This window comes from Crotalus tigris, unplaced genomic scaffold (assembly GCF_016545835.1).
Source record: "Crotalus tigris isolate CLP2741 ecotype Arizona unplaced genomic scaffold, ASM1654583v1 scf7180000018485.2372832, whole genome shotgun sequence".
NCBI lineage: Eukaryota > Metazoa > Chordata > Lepidosauria > Squamata > Viperidae > Crotalus > Crotalus tigris.
This window is the reverse complement of record NW_024097033.1, coordinates 326,158-351,657: the sequence shown is the minus strand read 5'-3', so window position 1 is coordinate 351,657 and position 25,500 is coordinate 326,158. Positions and strand designations below refer to the sequence as shown.

Here is a 25,500-nt window from a genome sequence, read left to right as displayed (position 1 = left end):
GGCTGCTGAAAGGTCAAGAAGAGCATAGTGTGGCAATATGTATACCCAACTTCATACACAAAAGTTCTGAGGCTGTCAGGCAGAGTCAAATAAATGATCCCATTTGTGCCAGAACAGATGGGCCTTTCTGATTTCTAAAAACATACTTCAATCTGTATATTTTACGTTTAAAGAACTATTGCTTTTAATGGGGCTACTTCCAGATAATCCTGTTGTAGGATTACAGTTTCTGGAAGGGCTGAATCATTACGAGTCCTCAGATTCTCCCAAAAGGTATTATTAATCCATAGGACATTCATTTGATGTGTAATGGTCCATGTACTGTATGCTGAACTGCACATTCATAATGGGTTTTTTTTTTTCAGTCACAAGCACATTCAACATTACACATTTGCAACAAAAGTGAACTTGGAAACTGTTTTCCCAATATTCTATAAAAAAAAAATACCAAACACCTTTCCTTTACTTGAAAATTAGGTCTGATGTGAAATTTAATCTAATGACAGCACAGGAAAGAAAAATACAGAAGCCGATTTCCATGTTTATGATGTCTTTAATACTACTTTACTAAGATGCAAAACAATAACTGAATTCCCATTCATCTGCAGCCAACAAGATATGAATATTAGCTTCAGACAAAATAAGTTTGTTAAATTGTGCACCTTAAAAATAATTACTATTTTAGATGAATATTGATAACGTAAGCAACAATGAATAGAAAATGACTGATAGCTTTTTAGATCAAAAATAATTCAAGTATTTTGTAAAGTTCCTCAGACATTTGTCTTTGAATTTTAAGTTTGTGCAATACCTATCATTGCATAGTAAAGAAAATCTTGTATAACTCCAGTTCTATGTAATTTATTTTAACATGCACCTAGAATATATTCTTGTTAATTTGCGTAGTGGAGCTTTCCTCTCTGAGAATTGGTTGAATTCAATGGGATCATGCAGCATATCAATATAAGCAATATAAAATTTCCATACATTTCCTGTCAAGTTGAATCCTATCAATGAAACAAAAATATAGTGACTGAAATGATTTTTTTATTGTGTTGAAGACCATTACAATGATATCGTGTTTTAAAAAAAACCTAAGTTGCATGTGTTCTTTACAAAATATTGTAAATGAATGATTATAAAATAAGTATAGACCTTAGCAGGTTTGATGATGTAAGGCTAGGTCCACTGAAAACATGACAATTTATTTCTGTGAGCTTTGCATTTGTATGGTCATTTATAGTCTATACATAATCTGTGTATTTAAATGTATCTATACAGAACCGAACAGCAGAGGAGAAATTTAGAAAAGAAATTATATTTCTTATGAAATTGTTAGTGTAACAAAAAGTTACCCCAACGCTTTATCGTATGTACATAATTGGGGACCAGTGTGGTCTGATTTTAAAAAAAAAATCACATCGCACATTACAATGTTTTGTGAATTACATAAAGATTTTACTTAATACAACAGACTAACCTTTGTAGCCATATTGAATGGCACCATCTATGTGGTTACCACTTCTCCCAAAACAAAACCCAAACCTAGCACCTATTTATTTTAATCTCCAATATACTTAAACACAAAGTGGCATTACATAAAATATTCTATAGGACCATTTTATATGGGGGGAAAAGATGATTTGAGCACATCACATATAGAATTTATTCCAATGTGTTTTTCAGGTCAGGAAGAAAAGATAAAATTCACTGCTGACTTTGGAGATTATTGACCTGAAATATCAGTAATTGCATTCCAGGCTTTCCACTGCTTCTTTCATTCACTGTAAAACAGTAGCTTCAATACATTGCAAGGATTATGTAAAGACAGCAACCTGCTAAATGGAAGTGCCTAACATTTTTGTGGCTAATGGCTGCACTATAAGCACAGTAAGTCACATTAGTAATGGAGTTTCCGGAAGGGTATTTTTTCTTATTTAGGTATGGCAAACAGTTTGTGCTCCTTATTTCTTACATTTCCCATTAAAAAAATGAAGAACAATTTTTCTTATTTCCACTAAATTTCAATAGCACAATCTCTAATAATTCTTAATGGGAATAAATAAATAAATAAACAAACAAGCAAATAAATAAAAAAAAACAGGTGCTACAGTTGGCCCAAGGACCACAAGTTGTCCACCCCTGAGTTAACTCAAATGGAATTAAAAATGATTGTCATGCCAAACCACTGTGATTTCACACAATTGTCAATAAAGCTTGAAGAAAGGCATCCCAACACATTGGTATAGTATTAACTGACCCAGGGAAATCTAAAAATAGATTCAAACATTAACTTGAAAAGCATCAGATTTTGCTTTGCTTTGCTTTTGTAATGCTAATACACAATGGGAACTATATCTTAAAATAAAACATTTATATACAGATTGAAATGATTTCTATATGATTAACTGAATTATAAATAGCTCCTGCCCAAATACTTGTGACTGGGGAAACAAGCTTTTAAGTAAGTTGCTTTTTCATTATGCACTTAAAGCTTATTCCAAAGCAGTCTTCCATTGCAATGAATGATCAAGCATTTGGAGTTTTGGATATGATTGCAGATTGAGTTTACTCTGCTCTGATGTCATAGCAATGGTAATAAAGGATTAAACAATGTGTTTGTTACTTTATGGTTGCTTTAATGACCATGACTGCTTAATTAGCACTGGCACTGCATCCCAGCACACGGGCACAGAAAACCCCTAAGCACAACTGCAGCAGCAGCAGCGCTAACAAAACCAGAGTGGGATGCTGCCTTGTATATTGGCATAATATTAACGTGCGGTTGGCTAGCATCCATACAAGCAAGCTTTATTTCCACTACACCTGGGTAGTTGCTGAAATTTGCCATTACGGCTTTTCACATTTACTAATGAAAGAAGCGATGAAAAGGCTTGATTATAACAGAGCTTGGATGCTTGGGAGAAGGGAAGAGGCTAAATTATTGTTTCATGTATGCCACTTCTCTGTTTAAGCAGGATTCAATGTTATCTGGTTGTGCACATGGCAATATTCTCATCGTTTTTTTCTAATTCAAACCTCCGTGACAGTAACCACATGTAGCCCAATAGGAAGTAACATTCAAAGCTATGCTTTGAAAAATAATCACTACAGAAATAAATTCAAAAAGACATGAATCCTGTATATGTACTTTTAAAAACTGAAAGGAGTCCTGAGGGTAAAGGGAGACTGGGCTTTATAAAACAATACACGGAAAGCCTTAACCTGTTAAAAGCTCTCAGTATTTTACAAGTACTTAAGGCTTGTTTAGGCTTCTTTCCTGTCATACAATATGAGACTGAGAAAGGAAAACAACATGGCAAAATGAAAAAGACATAAGCTTGGCACTTCTGTGATTAATTTGAGAGGATGTCAGCTTCTTACAATATATACAAAATATCTGCATGACTGCAAATAATGCATTTGAAGAGGAAAAAATCACTGTATACATACGCATTTACACCTATTGGTTTTGGATGAATCTCTTTTTTTTTGGTTTCAAGCATACATATTTAAAAAGCATACCTCTTATTTGTGGAATTTCCCTGCGCTATGCCCAAATCTCTAAAACATAAAGGGCTACCCCAAAATTAAGTAGGAGCAAAAATTTTAAGAACGCGTATAGCTTAAGATCACATGTGGAATGAAACATTTTAAAAATGTGTAATAATGGAGTTTGATAAGACTTCCCCCAAAGCCTTTTTAAAAAATATATTTCAATGTAGTATGATTTGCTATTCCCCAAAGAGGTTTGCCCCAAAGCAATAAATAAACAAAGAGGAATACCTATATTAGGTAGAATTAAGGAATTATCCTGTTTCATAGGTAAAACCTAGAATCAGCTCTTCTGTGTTTGTTCTATCATGTTCTTGGTAAATAGGTTTTATTTGGGACTCTCTTGCTAGCTCATTTGCTGTGTTTATGCCATGCAATTCACCATTTCAGAAATTATCATGCCACTGGAGTCTGCCATTAATATTAAAACATCATGCGAACTCAAATTATTAAGAAATTCTTTACCTATTTAAATAGTTTGAAAGAGTTTACTTATTGCGCTTGGTTTGTTTGCTCCATTTTTGTTTAGAACAAAAAATAGGCGAAATAGTTCCTTCCCAAAGTTTGTTTTGTCATTAACATCCCCAAAAAAAGAGAGAAATGAGTGGAGGAAGTCCTTGAATTTAAATCTCCAGTAAAGGACAGTTTTCCTTCAGCCCTTTCATAAGTGCCTTAGCTTGCCACTGGTAGACAATGACTGGTACACTTCTGCAGGGAGAGCCAGCTGCTTCAAAGAGCCTCCAGAGTCCAGTCGAGCACAGCCACAATCTTCCAGGGAATTCCTTAGATGCCTTGTTGACTTGGATCATATCTTCTCTTTTTTACATTTCTTCCAATTAAAGGAGAGATAGGAAATAAGAAATAGACTAGTGAGGCATATGGGAAACTCAAGTCATAATCATCACATTAGAGTATGGGCTCACATTCAGACTTCCCAGATGTAACCTTGAAAAAATTTTATATTTAAAAGATTTCAAAGCAGAGTTCTGAGAGCAATTTTTAAGTGAAACTGCATTTTAATCCTATATCCCATTTTGTACAGTATCGAGAGAAGATCATAGAGAAGAACTCTGCCGACATATCCAACAGACTGCAATGTATGATGTCTTTTGTGTCAGCCCATAACTGCAATGTGCAACATACACTTTCTTTCTCCATACAGAAATGGTTCTTAAAGCAGAATGGACACCTAAAGGTGTTAATTGCATTACTGAAATTGTATTGATGTCATTAGCACAGAAAAAGCTTTCTGTATAAACGTCCATTCTCTTGTTTTTATATAAATATGCTATATAAATAAACAGCAAGGCATTACAAGGCAACACAAAAATTGGATGCAACTTCCCCATAATCTGGCTTATGTGGGGCATCAAGCAAGGGATTCATGCATTTAGTCTTAACACTGTGCGTGTGCACTGCTTCACCACCACCTTATCATGCAGTAACACATAGAACAGGATTTCACAAATTCCCTAACTTTATGAAACATGAAAGCCTTTAGTTCTTCCACTGCGTGCTCAAATTAAAAAGATTTTGCTGTTTTTACTGCTACTACTTGCTTTGCTATTAACGTATAGATGATTGCCAAAAGGACAAATTTTAAAATTCACTTTTGTACTATATACTTCTGTCTACATATTTGAAACATGCAGTTTATAGCTACAGCTCTGTTATAACAATATTTGCATTGGCTTTTGTATTTGACATATATCTCCAAATATATACTGCATCACAGTGAGTGAATATTCCAGTGTAATATAGTAATACTCATGCCATGTAGTATTGGCAGATCTAACTATCCCAAGACATTAATGATCACAATTGCTGCTATCAGAAGTAGGTGACTGTTTCAACTCTACAAATTTTCTTCTTTTCATAGTGTACAGTGTTCGTCCTATGGTCAGTTATTTTTCTTCTATTCTCATGTTACAACTCAGGATATTTCTTGCATCTTGTTTACAAAATCTTAAGCACCAATGAATCTTTTTGACCTTAAAGACATCACAGAACATTGCTTTTACTAAAACAGACTAAAATGGTTCTCTGTATGGATTTTATGAAAATGAAGATTTGAACACTATGCCTTTACTGTGTTTTCATACCCCATGTTTTAATGATGTATGAGGAGAGCTTACAAATAATGACCAAACCTACATTTTTCTAGATTTATAATTATATAGTACAGTTAATCTTACATTCTAATATCAGTTAGAATGACAATGTATCTTAAAAACAACAAAACAATTTAAAAGGTTATGCATTTGACAGTATATATAATACGCAACAATAAATAGAAAAATTGGCCATATTATGGGGTCTTTTCCCACTGTAGCATCATCCGTTATCTACTATTTTCATGTGAAAATTACCCTTATGGAAATCACATTTAATTTGCCAATTAAGTGTTGAATTTGTGAATTCTACCCTTTGTGCACTAAATATAGAGAACAAGGCTATTTCTACTCACAATTCTTCCATATTTAATCAGAATTAAATCTCATTTTTAGTTTTTTCCTCAACTAAGTATGCATAGGGTTGTAATCTACTTCAACTATTGATCTGATAAAATCCCTCTCTAGGAAATAACAATATGAAAGTATATCATTAACATGAATTTATATCTCTATGTTCATGTTAGTGTCTTACTTTTTAAACCATTATTCCTGCCACCTCTACTGAAAACCTCAGTATCATCTATGTCAGGGGTGTGAAATGGGCAGCCCGCAGGCTGGATGCATCATGTGCAGGCCACGCCCATCCTGGCTCCACAAAGGCAAAAAATGTCATGATACATGACGTGACACGATCAGGTTTGACACCTGTGATCAGTGTTATCTAGCAGTCTTTTAAATAGTTTATAACTGGTCTCACACACAAAATAAAATCTCTTCTCCCAAATAGGAAAACATGCCAAACAAAGCTGTGCATGTTGGAAGAAGAAAAAAATACTGCATGAGTTCAGACTTCAAAAAATATTGACAAAGATTACAATACTCATTTTTATGGTTTTACAATTTATGTTCAATCAATACAAGAATATGACTATATCAACCCATAAATGAAATTTGCAGTCAGCAATTCTTTAAATATCTTGGATAGTTTATTAATGTGAATTCAGCCCTCATAAAAACTGATTTTATTTTCATTTTATTACAACTAATTAAGATATGCAGATAGGAAGTAATCTACCACAACTATGTTTACTTAGAATGTCTTGCTAGATAATTTTGCTATACCAAACTTTATTAAAATAATCTTATAATGTGTGGTTTCAAAGACAGAATTTGATAAACATTCCATGAACACCAAAAAGCAAAATACAAAAAATACTTGGATCAGATCAAACTATGAAAATACACATCTTTGAGACTGTAATGAAAAAACAACCCTTCCACAAAGAAGGCAAAGAACGCCTGTGGTAGGAATGAAGCAAATGCTCTTCAAAATTAGCAAGTAATTTATGTCATCGATCTAAAGGTCCTTCCATGCAGTACCATTATCCTGCTGTGTGAGAGTCACCATGGTTGCTACCTGGAGCTTAGTGAATGAGGAGAAAAAGAATGGCCATCAGCTGCACAATGGAAAAAAAAAGAAAATGAGCACTCCAGGCAATGCCTCATCCCAACCGTGATTGTTTCTTTGTGACATTTTATTTCACAGCAGGCAAAGCAGACTCTCACCGAACAACCAACTCTTCAATATGCTGAAAGACTGTAAAAACTGAAAGCTGGAAAAAGATCGGGAAGACTGACACTTTTCTTGGTTGAATAGCTTGAAAACTGGTTGCTATGTGATTTGAATGCAGGACGGGGAGAAAATATTTGGTGACTGCAAGCCTTATTTCTTCCAAAAAATTATAGATTAGGCCTACAATAATTGGGTTGTGAAGCAATTAGGACACCAAAATGGACAAGGGTGCCATTTGGAGGAAAGGAGATTCTTGGCTTGGTTTTGTTTTGGTAGTTCTGGTGTGTTAAGACTAAAGGAAGGTATAAACTTCTTTTAATATTTTTTGCCTGCTTTTCTTTGGTTATCTGCTGAAATTCAGGAGTAAGATATCTCGTGACTTTGGGCTATGTGCAGTCTCCAGCTGATATACTGCTCTTGTTTATTAATGAGTTGTGGTATTCATACAAGAAGCTCTAATTTTCACCTTTTGGACTTTGTCCAGATTAGCTTAATTTTTTTTTTAATTGAAACTGGCCATTCCCACTAAAGGGAAGCTCATCAATAAAGTATTTCACTCTTGAATGAAATGAGATGACCCAAGCCATGAATGGTGATAGAGGACCACTTCCTGAAGCCCAGTCTAATCCATGTTTCAAAGTAATAATTTACTATTTTTATTGAGTGACTGCATCATATTAAAATCTTTGCCCCTTGACAGAAGTTCCAAAAAAGGAAGCTGCTTTCCTCTGCTGTATGAAATTGTATGCACAATTCTTTAAAGTCAGAAAGGTTGTAGTAGCAGATGAGAGAAAAAAAGTCTGCTGAATACATTTAAGCTTACTGCCCTTATGGCCTGTCAAAGGAGAAGATATCTATTTTGTGTGCTGGTAGGTTATGATTTGCCTTTAGATGTTTGTACAAAAAGAAGCATCTTTCCTATTTGACCTGGGATAACTTAGTTTGCTATTCTTGAGATAGCTGTCAACAATGGAATAGCTATAAACACCAAAGCCTCTGACAGACAGTGAAGTCAGAAAGCTGGGAATCAGGGTTTCTTACTTTGTAATAACTGGGACCTTGCAATCCTCAGGATCTGTTCAGTACATAGACTAATGTGACCAAGATAACTGCTTTTTCATTAAAGCATCGACAGTGGAAGATAACATGAAAGAACACCACTTTGAATCCCATTTACAGTTCTCCAAATTGGACAAAGGAACAATTATCTCAAATGTGAACACAATGGCAGCCAAAAAGGAACTGAGGGAACCATGGGACTCACACTTCAGGAGACACATTGAATGGTGAGGTGGAACCTCTTTATATATTAAGTGACATTCTACAGTAGGGAACTAAAAAGATGCAAAAACTTTATGAATACTGTATAAATCGACAAAAAAGGCCATTATTCTAATGGCAAATGAAAAAATTGCTTTGTTTAAGGAGAATTAAACCAAAACACCTGAATCTTCTATTTTAAATTATTGCTAAGGGAAATCCTAGTTTTCTTTTCAGTTAAATACATTATTCAAAACAAATTAAGTAGAAAAGAAATATGGTTATACACATAAAATCTGTATTTGAGTATAGCAAATTGAAGAGAAAAGATATAACTATATCTTGCTTATCTAGAAAGAAGCTATTTATTTATCAACTTTATTTCATTTACTTAATTTAATCAATTAATCTAATTTATTTAATTAACTTTTCTTTAATTTTGGGGGAAAGTTTCAGAATAAGGACTAAAAGGATACAATTGTGATTGGTAAAAAATAATGACAATTATCATTCTAGTTCCTTGGCAATAAGCTGGGAGGAATAACATGAAATTGGCTGTCTCTGGTATGGGGAAATAGTATGCACTGCAATACAAAAACAGATCTTACAATCATATCTAACAGTAGCAACCCCTTTTTTATGCTAAACAAGAAAATAATTTAATTCCAGATATACAGTAAACTTTAACAAAACATGAAAACCTTGCTTTGTATTCATTTACCCATCCATCCATCCACCTCTGTATTTTATAAGAAATACATGTCTCAAAATGTATCAATTCATCATGCACAGCATAAATACAATTATTTATTTATTAATTCAATTTCTATAGCCATCCATCTCAGTCAAATGACTATAATAGTGTATACTATAAATTATATATTTTAATTAAATTCTTTTGGATATATGGATATATATTTCAGGATGCTTATAAGCATTTAGGACAAGTTGGGATACAAAAAAGGAGGGAAAGATCAATTTTAATTCACAGTTCAGCACCCCATAAAACAACACTAATATTGATATATTCCCCATTATCTAACCAAATATTAGGTTTAGTCATGTATGCAGCTTATTTGTGAAAATAAGAATTCATATTATTTTTAGACAGACCAACTCATATAAAAATCTATTATCTTCACTGAGGAACCTTTACAAAATGTTTACCTCAAAAATATTTAAATTCAACTTTTCATGCATCTGAAGAAAGTTATCACATAAGTACTAAGAAGAATTTTAATTAGTGTCATAATATTTTTTAAAAAATAAACAGGAACATAATGAGTTGGTTCCAGAAGTGCATGAGTTGCTCATTAGGGACTTCCCTTCCCCCTCTTCTTCTCCCTCAAGCTACTCTCACAAATCTCATCCATTTTCTCCTCTCACTGGAGGCCTTGATGTTTCTTCACAAACTGGAAGGGTCTCCTGGCCCTCAGAGGATGCACTGAGGATAAGGGGACAGAAATGTCCGGCTGGGTGAAGGGTTTAGTCATGATCCAAACTAAGAATACTCAGAAAAGAACATTCTCAGATAGATATTATGATGCCACATTAAAATATTTAACTGTTTCTACAGAATTATTCCTTAAGTGTCCTTTCCACTGGACATTTAAAGACCCTTATTTTTTGCCTTTTTAAATTTAAAATATAATCTTAAACTATAGATTTGGATGTTGTTGCACACAGTAATATTATTAGCAGATAACATAAATATTTTGAGTTCTCTTAAGGCTCTCATACATACTAAATGAAACAGCAAAATATGAGAAGACCTATCTAGATTCTAGTGAGAAAATCTACCCTTTTTTTCCAACTTTACCCCAAAGAAACATGCACTTCAAGCTGAGAGCTAGGCGAGACCATCATATTTGAGGTTCTGCTACAGAATAAAATAGTTTCCTATAAAAAAGCAAGAGAGCTATTGAGTTGTTTACTCTGTATGACTATCCATACAGACATATCAATTCATTATATTTCATATAACGTATATGTAAATGTCACACAAGGTGCAAAATACTATTTGAGTGGAGTTTTTTGAATATAAGATAAAAATATAAAGATCTGCAGGAAGAGGCATTTTTCTTAAGGCATTAAACTAATTATTTTGCTATTTTTTTTTGTGAGCCTTTCCCCTCCTCTTTCTAGTCAGATGCTTTATTTTGTAAAACAAAAACAAAAAATATGCTCCTAAAACTTGCCCAATGTCTTACTGAATTTTGGTGACATAATCTTGAGATCATAAAAGACAACATCCTTTGTTTATAACTTTGGACATTGCATGAATCCAGCCAATTCGGGTTATTCAAGAAACTACGGATTAAACAAGACTGTGTGAATCAAATCAATAACTACAACTTCTAGTAATTTCAATCAGTGTGGCTAGTAGTGAAGGATACTGAGAACTATAGCTCAAGAAGATCTGAAAGACTGGTTTCCCATCTCTGCATAGAATGGGGTTTTGTTTTCATTAGTTGGTTAAGAGGGTCTTGTAAATACATTGAATGAAATGAGTACTATTCATTCAGTAGGAATTTCCATATCTGATATTACAGTTTAATAATTAGTGCTTACTGTACTGATTTTGGTTAATGACACTTTCTAGTACATGACTTATAAAGGAAATTAATTAGGCTATGCTTTTGCTTCAGATCTAATTACAAGGAATTTCAACTCACATAAGCCCTTTCCAGCTGATATCAATCCTTGTGAAATTCTATGTGTAGTAGTGGGAATGAATGCACAAGTCCACTTCCTTCATTGCCTTCCAAATCTCGAAGTTCTGTATTAGAGCCTCTCCTCGTGATTTTTTTCAGAATCCTCATGGGAGAATCTTCCTCATTAGAAGTCTCTAACTACAAACATTTGCTTTTTATGTGTGGTGAATAATGTAAAATGAACTAATATCCTTACCTCAATTCTCTCTGAAAGGGAGTAGAATCTTGCCTGTTTTCATGACGTTAAGAAGTAAATTATTATATCAATGATCTGAACAGAATTAAAAGCAGGACATATTATTATTAAGTATATTTCATATGTCCAAATAATATATAAACTACATTAATTAGTAAGATCTGTTTATTTAGTTTTATATAAAAATACACCATATTTATGTTTTATAATTTTTATCAATTGATATAAGAGAAATACTTCCTTCTATCTTCCCCACAATACATTCTTTCAGCCCCTAATAACAAACAAACAAATAAACAAACAAACAAAAAACCTGTCATAAGGAACTGGATGCAGTGTATCTATGGAGTAGGGAGAGATTTAAAACAATCAAGATAACAGCTGCAAGTAAATAATAAAAATTTTGGCTGTGTTGCCATCTTGACTTTTTCTACCCCCCAATGACTCCCCCCCCCAATGCCCAAACTGTGCAGATAATTTGTGAAAGCTATTTCCACATGACTAGTGGATTAAGGTTTCCTCAGCCCATTTACTAATCCATACATAGGGCAATGGACTAAAGTAACTGTTTTACTATTAAGCTTTTGCTGAACCATTTTCATTAAGCATTCTACCCTAGAAAGAAGTCTTAAGGTTCATGCTATTAATAGAAAAATCTATGTGGTCTCTCTGTATCTATGTAATATTTGATATGAAGATACAAACGTCCTAGATTTCTCTAACCTTCTTTACTTAGCTTAGGGATAAAAAAAATGCGACAACCATGAACTCACAAACATTTCCTTCTTAGCTTCAAATTCAGATTCTTGGAAAAATCACTTGTACTTATACAGATCAAGTTGTCTTTTTTAAAATTTCATTTTATATTGGGCCGTATCTACCACGCTGACATTTTGTTACATTTTTTTCAAAATTCTAAAATTTTCCACTGCCAATTCAGAGTCAAAATCATTTTATGTTCACTTTTAGGAATACATAGATAAAGCTACAAAAGTGCTATTTTTATTCTTAAAATATATAAGTGCTGAAATAACTCATTGCAAAATAATTCCAGTCAAGATGCAGAGGGATAGATGAGGTTATGAAATGAGTATGAGTCTGTGTATGCAAAAGATTTTACACATTTTACGGACTGGGGTTTCTGTAAGAGGAGGGCTGTCTATCAATAATACTGCTTGATTTAAATTATGCCCTCCCAAGATGAAAAAATTAGTTCGGGGATTTGAGATTGGGTTCATATTTCAGTCTGGTACTACTTGGGTGAGCTACAGTATGCTTTCATTGACCTTATTGGTTTTCCTTCTGCAAAATGAATTACTAGTTGTGTTCTTGGAATGTAATGCAGTATTAGTTTTGACATTTGGGAATTGAACTGTTTTGCATTCAGGCTTTCAGGGCTCTATTGAAGCCCTCCAAGTAGCATTTTGTAAGTAACTACTCTTTTTAGGGCAACATTTTTGCACTGGTCATCTCCACAGCAGTTTCACAAGCTTCCTTAGGTTGGAGATCGCTAATACTATCCAAGAGTCACATTTGCTGCATTACAAAAATACCTTTTATACTATGTTTTGGTGACTCTGTTAGATACTCTATATTGCAACTTTGCACCCTGGTGACATTTCTGAGATTTCTTAAAAATATTTTTGGCTTTTTACAAAATATGGATTTTTTTTTTAAGTAAACCATTACTGGTGATCTTGTAGCAGGAACTCAAAATCTAGTGATGTAAGCAGAAAGAAGTGCTATAGCCACTGGAAAAAAAGACATGCGGCATTGCTTACTTAAAGCCCCATCCTGTCCCCCCAAGGACAATAGCTGCTACCAGGATGGCACCAGCGATGGAACCTATTATAAGATTGGTGGCACTAGGACCTGTGACAAAGGATGATGGGAAAAAAGAAATCAGAACCAATCACTTAATTCATTCACATCCAGGGAAATGTAGTAAAACAATTTAAAATAAGTGAGCTATTAAACTATTTGAAAGGAACATTTTCAAAAGGGCCAAAGTTATTTAAAAGCTATATGAAGAAAAAAGTTTTAAGATAGATGAATTATCTATCATGATTCCATATACAAACTAAGCTTCCCTAGAATATTTCTTACTAATGAAACTTTGGACTCCAGTTTAAACTTATCTAAACATTTATAATGCCACAAATATCTTACAATTTTGCAGTATTCAAACATTTTTAAATAAAACCGTCAGATAGTAATGTTTTATAGACAACTAATTTTTTAAATTATTGGATAAAGTTTGGAAGAATTTTGAAGAGCAAACAAGAAAAAAGCAGCATCAGGAGAAACAGGGAAAAAATACCAAAGACAACTAAAAATAACAAAAAGCAATAATAGCCTAATTGGTCCATGAAAATAAGTGCAAAACCTGTAAGTCCAATCATTTGTGGGTGAGAGAAGTTCAAGTGACAAGTCCTGGGTCTATTCTTTCAAATTTTATTTACATTCCATATACAGCGAAAAAGACTTTTGTTTAGTGACTTAAATAAATGTTTCCTGTGGCATTGTAAATCATTGTGTACTTGAGTACTTCCATCAAAGCTGACCCTTAAAACAACAAACACCATCACTATTTTACTTCTCAAATGCAATCACAACAAAATGATACATATATGATTTAATCTTTCTGCTTAGATTCACAGTATAGTCTTTTAAAAAACAAGACAGAGTAGAGATGATTTTGAACATGTGCTACTGCTGTTAAAAAATCCATAGTTAAATGTTCATAGTTAAAACTAATATGGACATTTAAATTTGTTTTTAAATTTTAAAAAGCAGGATTTTGTGCAAGTGCTATTGGAAATTGTCATTATTTATAGAGGAAGCAATGATTTATTTTATCCCAGTCCTAATGCCTAGAAGCCAGCCTTCTTTTTTTATTCCTTCCCCTGCTTGCCTGAGAAATGGCCAGTTTTGTTAAGTGTGACAGAAAGGATGGGCTGCCTGAAAGTAACCCTCCTGCAAACACATGCTATTAAAATGAAGAGCACATTGTATTTACAATATGGGAAATTCTGCATGTTCCTTCCTGGCAAACAATTTCTTGTGCCTGTTGTATCTCTTGAAGGTCATCTTTAAACCATCTACCCACTTTTGCAGCACTAGGGTGAATATCTAATAATGAATTCAAGATATACCCTTGCAAACATATTTTCTTATGAAAATAATGGCATGCAAATATGGAAATATTGCTTTTGGCAATTTAGAGAGTAACAAATTTGATCATCCAAACTGGATTCCCATAACAGTGGTGGATTATTATCCATTGTTACCTTCCATCATGCAGCAAGTTAATTCCCTTTGCCAATCAGGGAATTAATCTGCCAGGTGACTGCTAGATTAAAACACTCTATTAGATTCTGACTAACACAATATAGAAAATCAGTTCCTTTAATGAGGGCTATCATACTTTTCTTTCTTTCAGATCCTTTATTATATAGGATCTCTACCAGCATCTTAATATCCAGCCTGATGAAGAATGAGAGTTTCCTTATTTAATGATGTTTCAGCTGCTGTTAGGTAGACATATATGCTACTCTTATTTAATCAAATTTTACTGAAAAATAGTAATAGTTTGGATTAATAATGAATTTTCTGCAGCATGCACGTATTTATCATTTCTTAAAACTATAGGCAGATCACTCACTGATGCAAAAAAATAGCAGCATTCATTAGTTATGATAGTATCAAAGCAATTTTGATTTTAAGAAAATCTAATGTTAAATTATTCATAATAAAAAAGTTAGGATCCTCTCCTCTTCTCTACAGCCATCAGTGACCACTAAAGCTGTCTCTGCTTTCTTTGATACCTTAATCAGAAATGCCACCATCAGGTTGAAGAAAAGAGACAGGATGGATGGAAGGATGCAGTGTTATGGAAAATGTGCAGTTATCTGAAAAATCTGCTATTCTAGAAATAATAGCAGAATAATTTTTGATTTTATAAATATAGTTTAGGTTTAGTAGGCAGAATACATAAGAGCATGCATTACTTTAAAGGAAACCAAATAAAAAGGACAACTAATTCTAATGATATTACGATAAAGGCTATCTAATGATATCTAATAAAGTTCCTAAATAGCTATACTTATTTTTAACCAAGTATATGGTTGACACATCAATATGTATGTCAATAATACCATGCTAACTATTTCAAAATGATTCATCTCATTTAATATAAATATTCATAATAGCCTTGATCCAGTTTTAGTGACACAAACAACAGATAAGCTCAGATAAGGAGCCCTATGATGATCAAAATGGCTTCTCGCTAGGCCAAGAAAACGTACACAATCCTCCTGGCACTGGTGGGAATACACACCTAATGCACATTTGGATGTTCACTGGCTCTGCATGAAGAAAGCTCCCTTACTCAGATAAGGTTCAACAACATCATACGTTATTGGTCTAGGTCAGAGTTTCTTAACCTTAGCCACTTTAAGATGTTGTGGACTTCAGACATGCTGGCTGAGGTCCAGACAAAAGTCCATTCTGGGCCTGGGCAACAAAAAATTAGCTACCGGTTCTGCCGAACTGGTGTGAACCAGCTGAATCCCACCAGTGTGTGTGTGTGTGTGTGTGTGTGTGTGTGGAGGTGGAGAGAGAGAGAGAGAGAGAGAGGGAGAGAGAGGCGCTGTAGATAGATATCGATGGATATATTAGTTACAGTTCCCATGGAATTCTGCTTTTTAATTATTTAATTCATATACTTTTACTTACTATTCCTCTGAATGCTTCTGGTAATAAACCAAATTATATCAAGTGCACTAAGTTACCTGTTATACAAATTTTTTAAACTATATTTTTTAAAATTTTTATTTATAATTTAGAGCATTGAAAACATATAAATATTGAATTGTATTAATTGTGGTGCTACAAAATTGGCAAACTATTGTTTTATGCCCCACATTATCCCAGACAGGAGACAGTTAAACATTGCATGAGCATATCACACAACACAAATATTAAAATCACATGACAAATACAGTCACCACAGAACACAAAGCTAGTTGGAGTACACAGAGGGATCAGATGCGTACAGTTACCTCACACAGTAGGCACCAAACATAAAACTCTGAAACTAATAAATATGCTTACTCCATTCCCCACCCTGTGCCTCCAAATATCACCCCCAGTGCCAGAATGGTCCCTGCCACTGCACCTATAAGCCTGTTAGTGGCCATGCTCACTGTATAAAGGGAAGAGGGAAGATCTTTTAAAAAGACAGTCATCACATACATAAAGATCGGGAAAAAAAAATATATGGCACCTCAAAATGATATACCATTTTTTGTAATTCACTTTGTAGAAAGGTCATTTTAGCAGTTCTAGAAATAATTCAGCATATTTAAGTGCAATTTATTTTAAAAATTGATCAATGTTCTGTAACAAATGCATGGGTGGAGCTGTAACAAGGAAGATGATAGGCCTGGATTGACTGCAGTTTTGCAGCTCCTTTGCAGTTTGCATGCACTGCATTAAGATATACGTTGAAATAGTGCTTCTCTTCTTTTTATGCAATCAACCAGAATTCTCCCTTTTCAGGGCCTTACCAAATGGCTAGCTGTACATAGAAAACATGCATCAGTTGCCTGCTGAAAATGACTAATGCACACATTGTAAGGACCATCCAAGGAGAGAGAGAGGAAAGAGAGGACGTTCTGTTCAACTCTCAGCTAATACAGGTTTAGGATCCTTTGGCTCCTACCCTTGGCCACACCTCCTTCACCTCAAGCCTACTGCCTCTGCCCATTTGCCTGCAATGTTCCTCCTCGACTAAGCCACCCCCACCCATTGTCCCTGGCCGTTGGGGCCCTGGCACTCCGCCTCGCACCCTTCAGCCTGGCCCATTTGCCGAGGCCCCCTTTGTCCCGGGATTTTGGCCACATGGGACAGTTAGCTGCCAGCCAATTGGATGGGTGGTAGGCAGCAGTCCTGTTGCTCTTAGGGGGGCAGCGTGCAATGGGTGATTACAGGGGCTGTGTTGTGAGGCAACAGGTGAACGGCAGGGCTGGTCCGGCTTCTCCGCTTGCATGGGGGGGGGAAGAAGTCTGGCATGGGGTAGGAAGAATGGGGGAAAGCCTGGCGTTGGGCAGTAGGCCAACTCCCCGTTCAGTGTGAGGCTGGAGTCCAGAGTGTGGAAGAAAAAAAGGAAGCCGGTGCTCTCCAGGCTTTTTTTTTTTAATTGCCAGAGGCTCTGGGAACAGAGAAACACTGGAAAACACAGGCAAGTAGGTGATTCCTCCCACCTGTCGTTGCCTCTGCACTGGACTCCAGCCTGATGGGCCTCTGCGTGGCTCTCAGCTCACCTCTCCCTTCTCCCTCCATTCATCCAGTCTGGTTTCAGTCCCCCTTCCTCCTAGCCAATGTCTGCTCCTTGGTCCCCTGTAGGACCTCTACAATGCAGGGGCTCCATTGGGAGAAACGCATCTAAATGATTTTTGCTTTCTCCACCAAGTTTGCTCCCCCCTCCCCTCCCACTGATCGATCACCTTGCACCTTCCACCTTGAGGAAGCAAATGGGAGGCGGGTTTGCAGGTGTATGTGTGTGTGCATGAGAGCTGTAACACATTCTGTGACTGGGGGGGGGGGCGGAAGAATCTCTGTACTCTGTTCACTCACATATGGAGGTAATGCTATGTAAACTTTGCATTGGTTTAACATACAGGAACACACAACATGTTTCCCCCCCCCACTTCCATTCTTTGTCTGGAATGCAACTGGCCACAACAACCATTGAGTCTGGCTTCTCCACCCTCTCCAAACTTTTTTCCAGTGGTTTCTCAACTGAGAAGGGAGGGAGGGTGAGAAGGAAGGAAGGAAGGAAGGAAGGAAGGAAGGAAGGAAGGAAGGAAGGAGGGAGGGAGGGAGGGAGGGAGGGAAGGGAAGGAAGGAAGGAAACCTGCACCTCTTGTTTGATGTTCTTCATTGGCCTCAGCACCAGCTCAGACAACTTCTCTTGTGTCTCCCATTCTTTTCCCCCCAATGTTTATGCTTGCCTCTATGTTTTCCCTCCTCCCCACCCCTCTTACAGCCTTAAATCAGCCTTGTGATTTTTTTCTTTTTTTCAATCTCTTTTATTTTCCTTTTGAACAAAGCCTACATGTCAAGATCCAGCTGCTGCCCAAGGTCCCACCCAGCACCCCAGAGATCCCTGCTGCAAGACACCACACCCAGGCCCTCAGCTATCCTTCCTTCCTTCCTTCCTTCCTTCCTTCCTTCCTTCCTTCCTTCCTTCCTTCCTTCCTTCCTTCCTTCCTTCCTTCCTTCCTTCCTTTTCTCCCTTCCTCCCTCCCTCTCTTCCCAAGATTGAGAAACACTGGAAAAAAGTTTGGAGAGGGTGGAGAAACCAGCCCCAATGGTTGTTGTGGCAAGTTGCATTCCAGACAAAGAATGGAAATTTGGGGGGGGGGACATGTTGTGTGTGCCTAAGTGTGTTAAACCAATGCAATGTTTACATAGCATTATCTCTGTGTATGTGTGAATAGAGTATGGAGATTCTGTGTTACAGCTCACCAACGCACAAACACACACACACACACACCTGAAAACTCACCTCCCATTTGCTTCCTCAAGGTGGAAGGTGCAAGGTGATCGATCATTGGGAGAGGAAGGGGGAGCAAGCTTGGTGGAGAAAGCAAAAATCTTTTAGATGTGTTTCTCCCAGTGAAGCTCCCGTGTTGTAGGGGTCCTATAGGGCAGGGGTCCCCAAACCCCAGTCTGTGGACCAGTACTGGGCCGCAGCATGCCAGCAACCAGTCCGCACAAACAAGCAAAGCCCCATTTGTGGGATGCAGGCAGCATGCAAAACCACGTCCCCTCTGGTCCACAGAAAAACCTCTCTCCACGGAACCGGTCCCTGGTGCCCAAAAAGTTGGGGACCTCTGCTATAGGGGACCAAGGACCAGACACTGGCTAGGAGGAAGGGGGACTGAAATCAGACTGGATGAACGGAGGGGAAAAGGGGGAAGGGAGACGTGAGCTGAGAGACATGCAGAGGCCCATCAGGCTGGAGTCCAGGCACAGAGGCAATGACAGGTGGGAGGGATCAAAATGAGAAGCCCCTGCCCACTGCTGCCTGCCTGTTGCCCTCTGTGCCTGGAGCCTCTGGCAACTTAAAAAAAAAAGGTCTGGAGATCACCGGCTTCCTTTTTTTCTTCCACCCTCCCCTCCGTTGCCTCTGCTCCTGGTCTCTGGCCTCACACTGAATGGGGAGTTGGCCTGCTGCCCCACGCCAGGCTTCCCCATTCCTTCGTGCCCCACACCAAGCTTCTCCCCCCCCTCCATGCAATCAGAGAAGCCACACCAGCCCTGCCATTCACCTGCCGCCTCACAACACAGCCCCTGCAATCGTCCATCGCATGCTGCCCCCCTGAGAGCAACAGGACTGCTGCCTGCCATCCATCTGATTGGCTGTTGGCTAACTGTCCCGTGCGGCCAAAAGCCCGGGACAAAGGGGGACTCAGCTAATGGGCCGAGCCGAAGGGCATGAGGTGGAGTGCTAGGGGCTCACTGGCCAGGGAAAATGGGTGGGGTGGCTCAGCCAAGGAGGAACAATGCAAGCAAATGGGCGGAGGAAGTAGGCTTGAGGCAAAGGAGGTGTGGCCAAGGGTAGGAGCCTAAAGATCCTATTCTGAGCTAATACTATCCCATAAACATATCAGTGTCCACAGAGATTACATTTGTTTTATCAGCCTTCATGATAAATAGCTATAACTGTGTCTCTCAACCTTGGCAGTTTTCAGAGGTGTGGACTCTAAGGAGGAGAAATACTGCTCTAGAGAAAATAGTACTGATGACTGTTTAAAAACACATATTCTATATCTAAATAACAACACACTCCTGTACTATTGGGAATATGTTGCATTATGATCAATGAGCCAAACAGCCAAGAAAAGTTTGCTTATGGTCTTTACAAATTTTTAAAAGCACTAACTAAATATAGTAAATATTGAAGATTTTTAAAAATATGAAAAATTGTTACCCAAATCATTCCAGGATTTATAGGAATGTAAAAAGTATAGAAAATTAGAGGGGGGAAAACCTGGATATGAATCTGTGCAAAGCCTGAGTGATTGGCCACTATCTGTATTCTACAAGGATTCCTCTAGCTTTCCACTAGCAGATGAAGTAGTTCCTAGTTGACATCATTCAACTAGGACAAGAAGCAGAGGGCCCTGGATGGCTACCTGTCCACCAAACCTATCATTTCATCCATTAAGTGGGCCCCCACTAATGGTTATGTACCAATACATTTATTAATGATGAGGCATAAATCTTTATTAATGTATCATGTTCAACATAAAATTCATTTATGCTGGTGTAGCTTGAATCTGTCCTGATTCTTCAAAACTGGCAGCTTCCATTACACTGGATTTTCTTCCAATTAGAAACACATAAACACAAAATATTTTAATTGTTTTTTACGCCTAAAATTTTAATTCCAAATAAAAATTAATTTCCTTTCCAATCTAGCCTACATTCTGCATAATTTCTAATAACCAGTATATTCCAACTAGCAACTACCTAGGATTAATGAAAGGAAAGGGAAATATTCTAATCTATTAACCAGAAAAATACAGCTTGTTGGTTGTGCATGTTGGGAGTTATTTTTCTTTATGTTATGGCAACATAAACTTTATAAAAGTTAATTTGGAAGATAGGCTACACTGAGTATGAATCAAAAGCAAGTTGAAGTCAGGAGGAAAAATGGGATGCAATATAATAACATATCAATATTCAACTGAGGTTCATCTTAACTTTTTATGGGATTAGAATTTTCTTTAGGAATTAGTTTCAAAAATACCCTTCTGAAAACATTGGGGTTTTGATGTGTGGAATATCCTTGTTTGAGAAAAGAAAAGTAATGTGAGAAATGTGCTTGTCTCTGCAAGATGAACAGCAACATAAGACATCTTGCCCAAATATTGAATGATATCTTCCTCCAGATTTCACAGAACCTCACCAATGCTAGAATACCCTCCACCAAGGCCTCTCTGGATCAGTTATGGTATTTTACTAAATAAATACCTAACTGTATTTTAAATTACCAATGACTCTTTAGTTTCAAACTCACAATGAGATTTATTATCCTATTCACCTGGAAATTATTATATTGGAAAAAGTTGTTTAAATACTGATTGTATGAAAATATCTTGCAGTTCTAACTGTTAATATTATATTTCAAAGTTTATCTCTGACTCTAATCTTAGAACCTAAAATATGTAAAAGGATTGAAAGAAATGAAGTACACAAAAGCGGTAAAAACAACAAGATGGTTGTATAATTTTAGTTATAATAGGCACTTTTGCAAAGTATAAAGATTATCTTCAACTTTCAAGTTTTACAAAAATCTCAGAGCTATAGGTATCAACTTACGGCCACAATTGAGCCCAAAATTTCTGTTAAGCAAGACAGTTGTTAAGTGAGTTTTGCCCCATTTTATGACAGTTGTTAAGTGAATCACTGCAGCTGGTAAGTTAGTAACCTGGTTGTTAAGAGAATCTGGCTTCCCCACTGACTTTGCTTGTCAGAAGGTCACAAAACTAGGAAAAATTGGGAGGCAAAGACAGAGCTGTCTTCTATTTCCATTACATAAATCTTTTCTCTGGAAACTGGCTTTAATGTTCTTTCAATACCAGTTTGTTCCCATTTGCTCTTTATGTCTCCTACTCTATAATTTCTTATCTTTATCCTGTTTGGGATATCTAAAGGAGTTTCAAAAAACTTTCCAAATCAAATCTTCTTTCAGACCTATTAGAATTCCATTTTCTACAAAGCGTTTTTGTTACTTTAGAAGTAAGAAAGATCATCAAAATATTGCCAGAGAAGGATAACTTTTGTAATACTTATTTTCAGTGAATTTTATATCTTGAGGAATGAAATCCTTATCTTACAACGGTAGAAACGAGGATCTCTGAGATCATGAGGTCCTAAATTGCATAATATGGAATGTGTATCTTTTATTACTGAAGCTTTCATTTAGGAAAAAGATAAGGCTGGAAAAAGAAGAGAAAAGCTACAACTAAGGCTTGCTTTTCATTATAAAATGATACAGTACAGGACTGGAAAAGCCTTAAGACATCCTTGTACCTATTTCTAGAGCTAGTCTCAGGGGTCTTCTAGTTCTCCCCTTTTACCATTTATGAATCTCTGATCAGTTTTACGTAATTTCATGAATTTCTAGCATTTGCTTTAGCTTTGGTCCTCTTGAAATTTTAATACGTTTACAATCTAACATTCCATTTTGTATTAGGGGAGTCTAAAGTTTACATAAATTAAATGCACTAAAACTTCATATATGCAATATATCTATCAGAATTAATTTCTGTATAATGATAAATACAGAATGTAGTACCATTCAGAAACCCTGTCCCCCACTATAGCAGATTGTATTCCTTCCCACCTGCCAATTTATGGATTTATGGTGAAATTAAATGGATTCTAAAATCTTAGTAAGAATGGGCATGAAAATTCAGTAATAAAATTCAAAATCATTCAAGTATTCAAATGATGCCCAGTTTAAAAATGCAAACTGCTACTCAGTTATATTTGAGCATTTATTTTCAATGTACTAAAGTACATAAGATTTTTTAAAATTGTGTATTTGGGGTCCTATAGTAGGTTCAAAGAGGCTTTTTTACATTCAGAATATTTAAATCAATAGTCCTGCCACAGTTAAAAAAATCTATTAAGTTTGCAAAAATAAAAAGTTAAGTAACTTGGATTTTACAAATATATATTAATATCCTGTATTTTTTTTTATTAGATTCTTGTTAAACAATCTAGGGCTTTAATTCCTATATACACTTCCAATCCAACTAAGTTCAACAGGAGTTCTATATGCAGAGAACTGTGCTACAAATGACCTCTGAAAGTATCCAAGAATATTGGATTACTTCCATATATACATAATTTTAATAAACGGTTTTACGTGTTAAAATTTAAAAATGTAATCTTTAAGATTATATAAACATACTCATACATTTAAAATGTTAGACATTTTGTCAGACTGAGAGGTAGAATTATTATTAGGATTAATTATGATAGCATATATTTTCTATATTTTAGAAAAATAACAAAATTCAAAATAAAGTATTTTCATGTCAGTGCTTTTTGTGAAATACCTCCTGAACCATAGATATACAACTTGTATACAAAGAAATAAAATATATATAATAGTTTAATAGTTTTCAAATGCTTTGTTACAGACGTTCCTGTTAATAATATAATTATATGGTGGTAAAAGGAACTGAAATCACACAAACCCTTTGGTCCACTTGGTTTCTCAGAGTCATCTTTCCTTCTAGGATCAAACATGCTACAATCTGTACCTGCCCAAGTAGTGTTACAAATGCAGGTGGCTTCATTACTGCACACCTAAAAAAAAAAAGTGGGCATATATTAGCGTATCATTAAAATGGTGCCTTGGAGGAGACAGAGTAGAATAAGGCAGTGTTTCCCAAACTTGACAATTTTAAGGCATGAGGACTTGAACTCCCAGAATTCCACAGCCAGCAACGCTGGCTGTGGAATTCTGGGACTTGAAGTCCACATACCTTAAAATTGTCAAGTTTGGGAAACACTGGAATAAGGGCTTCTGTTTGGAGAACGGTGCACTGATGTCATTGAATAGCTACATGCTGCCAGAGAAACAAAGACCTCTCATCATCAAAGGAGAATCTGGCCTGCCTCAGTGTTCCTTTGGAAGCACATGCACCTGTATATGATTGCCCATATAGAAATACACAGCAAGGAGCAATTAATGGCTTATAAGTTAAAATGCTTTCATTCTAAAACAAAAAAAAAATCTCAGCATTTTTCTGAAATCACAGCTGAAACTAGGTAAACAAAACTGTTCCAAGCTTTTGGCATTTGGATCCCCAAAAGTTGTCCCGCATATATCCGAATTTACAGCCCAAATGTTGGAGATGTGGAAGTTTAGTGCAAACTATTTTCACATTTGGTGGACTTGTAGAGATATAAAAGCTTTTTGGATTAAGATTTGGTGGAATATTCAAAAGATTTTTAAGAGAAAGATAAAGTTTACTCCACAGTTATTTTTGTTGGGTATTATTGTAGATTTTGATGTTAAAGAAATCAATTTGATGTTGAATCTTATAACAGCTGCAAGATTATTGGTGGGGCAATATTGGAAGAAAAACTCACTGCCTACCATGGAAGAATGGATACTTAAGGTATCTAGTTTAGCAGAAATGGCGAAAATCTCCACCTACTTGAAGGACCATTCACAAGAAAAATATATTATGGTTTGGAGAAGATGGATTGATTATATTCAAAAGAAATATGAAACTGAAAAGTATTATCTTGCATATGAGTAGATTTTAGATAATCATTAATAGCTTTAATTATATTATTATTTTTGTTTTAATTTGTTAATATTTGTTTTGAAAAGGAGTTAAAGTGTGTTATGGTTTTGATTGATAGTATAGTTGGTTTATATTAGTTAGATTATGTTTGTTTATTTGTTACCCTGTAATCAGCTCTGGGAAGTGGGGAAGGGGTGGGAAGGGTTTATATTGTATTAAATTTGTAAAACTTTTAATAATAAAAAAAACTGTTCCAAGCTTTGTGTATTTTTGATTGTCTATAGGTAGCCTGAAGAACCACTGTATACTTTCATAAGCAAAAAGACAAATTATTTTAGGAAAAAACATTGTCATATCAGAAAACGTAACATTTCAATGTGATTTTAAGTAAAATGTTAATCCCATTAACTATTCAGATAATCACATAAGAAACAAAAATAATTTATTGTAATAACAAAAAAAATTAAATGTGTATGCTGCCTGAGTCTCAAAGGGTCACAATAATATCTCACAAATACAGAGACCGTAGATATTTATAGCTCAGAGCTGAAATGAGGAGTCCTTGGTGCTCTCTGAATTTGGTTGTTTTCTTGCAGACATTTCATTACTCAAACTAAGTAATATCATCAATGGTCAATGAAGGTAATTATTATTACCTCATTCGAGTAATGAAACATTTGCAAGAAAACAGCCAAGCTCAGAGAACATCAAGGACACCTCATTCACATTTCTTGACATTCAC

General features: G+C 35.8%; 1 protein-coding gene across 5 annotated transcripts in view; it reads right to left on the bottom strand.

The window, feature by feature from the left end:
- Positions 1-533: 533 nt before the first annotated feature.
- Positions 534-25,500, bottom strand: part of ADAM23 (ADAM metallopeptidase domain 23) — a 77,930-nt gene continuing 52,963 nt past the window's right edge. The window contains exons 24-27 of one of the 5 annotated variants that reach the window (XR_005557851.1): positions 23,697-23,808; positions 13,194-13,284; positions 11,413-11,487; positions 534-4,384 (exon numbers count right to left, since the gene is read on the bottom strand). Coding sequence is in view for 3 of the 5 variants with exons in the window: in XM_039352864.1 (XP_039208798.1) it covers positions 4,339-4,384; positions 13,194-13,284; positions 23,697-23,808 (249 nt within the window). In the remaining 2 variants the exon portion in view is untranslated. Of the gene's footprint in view, positions 7,127-11,412; positions 11,488-13,193; positions 13,285-23,696; positions 23,809-25,500 lie in introns of all 5 variants that reach the window. The other 4 variants (XM_039352865.1, XM_039352864.1, XR_005557852.1 and 1 more) reach the window with 4 other exon arrangements.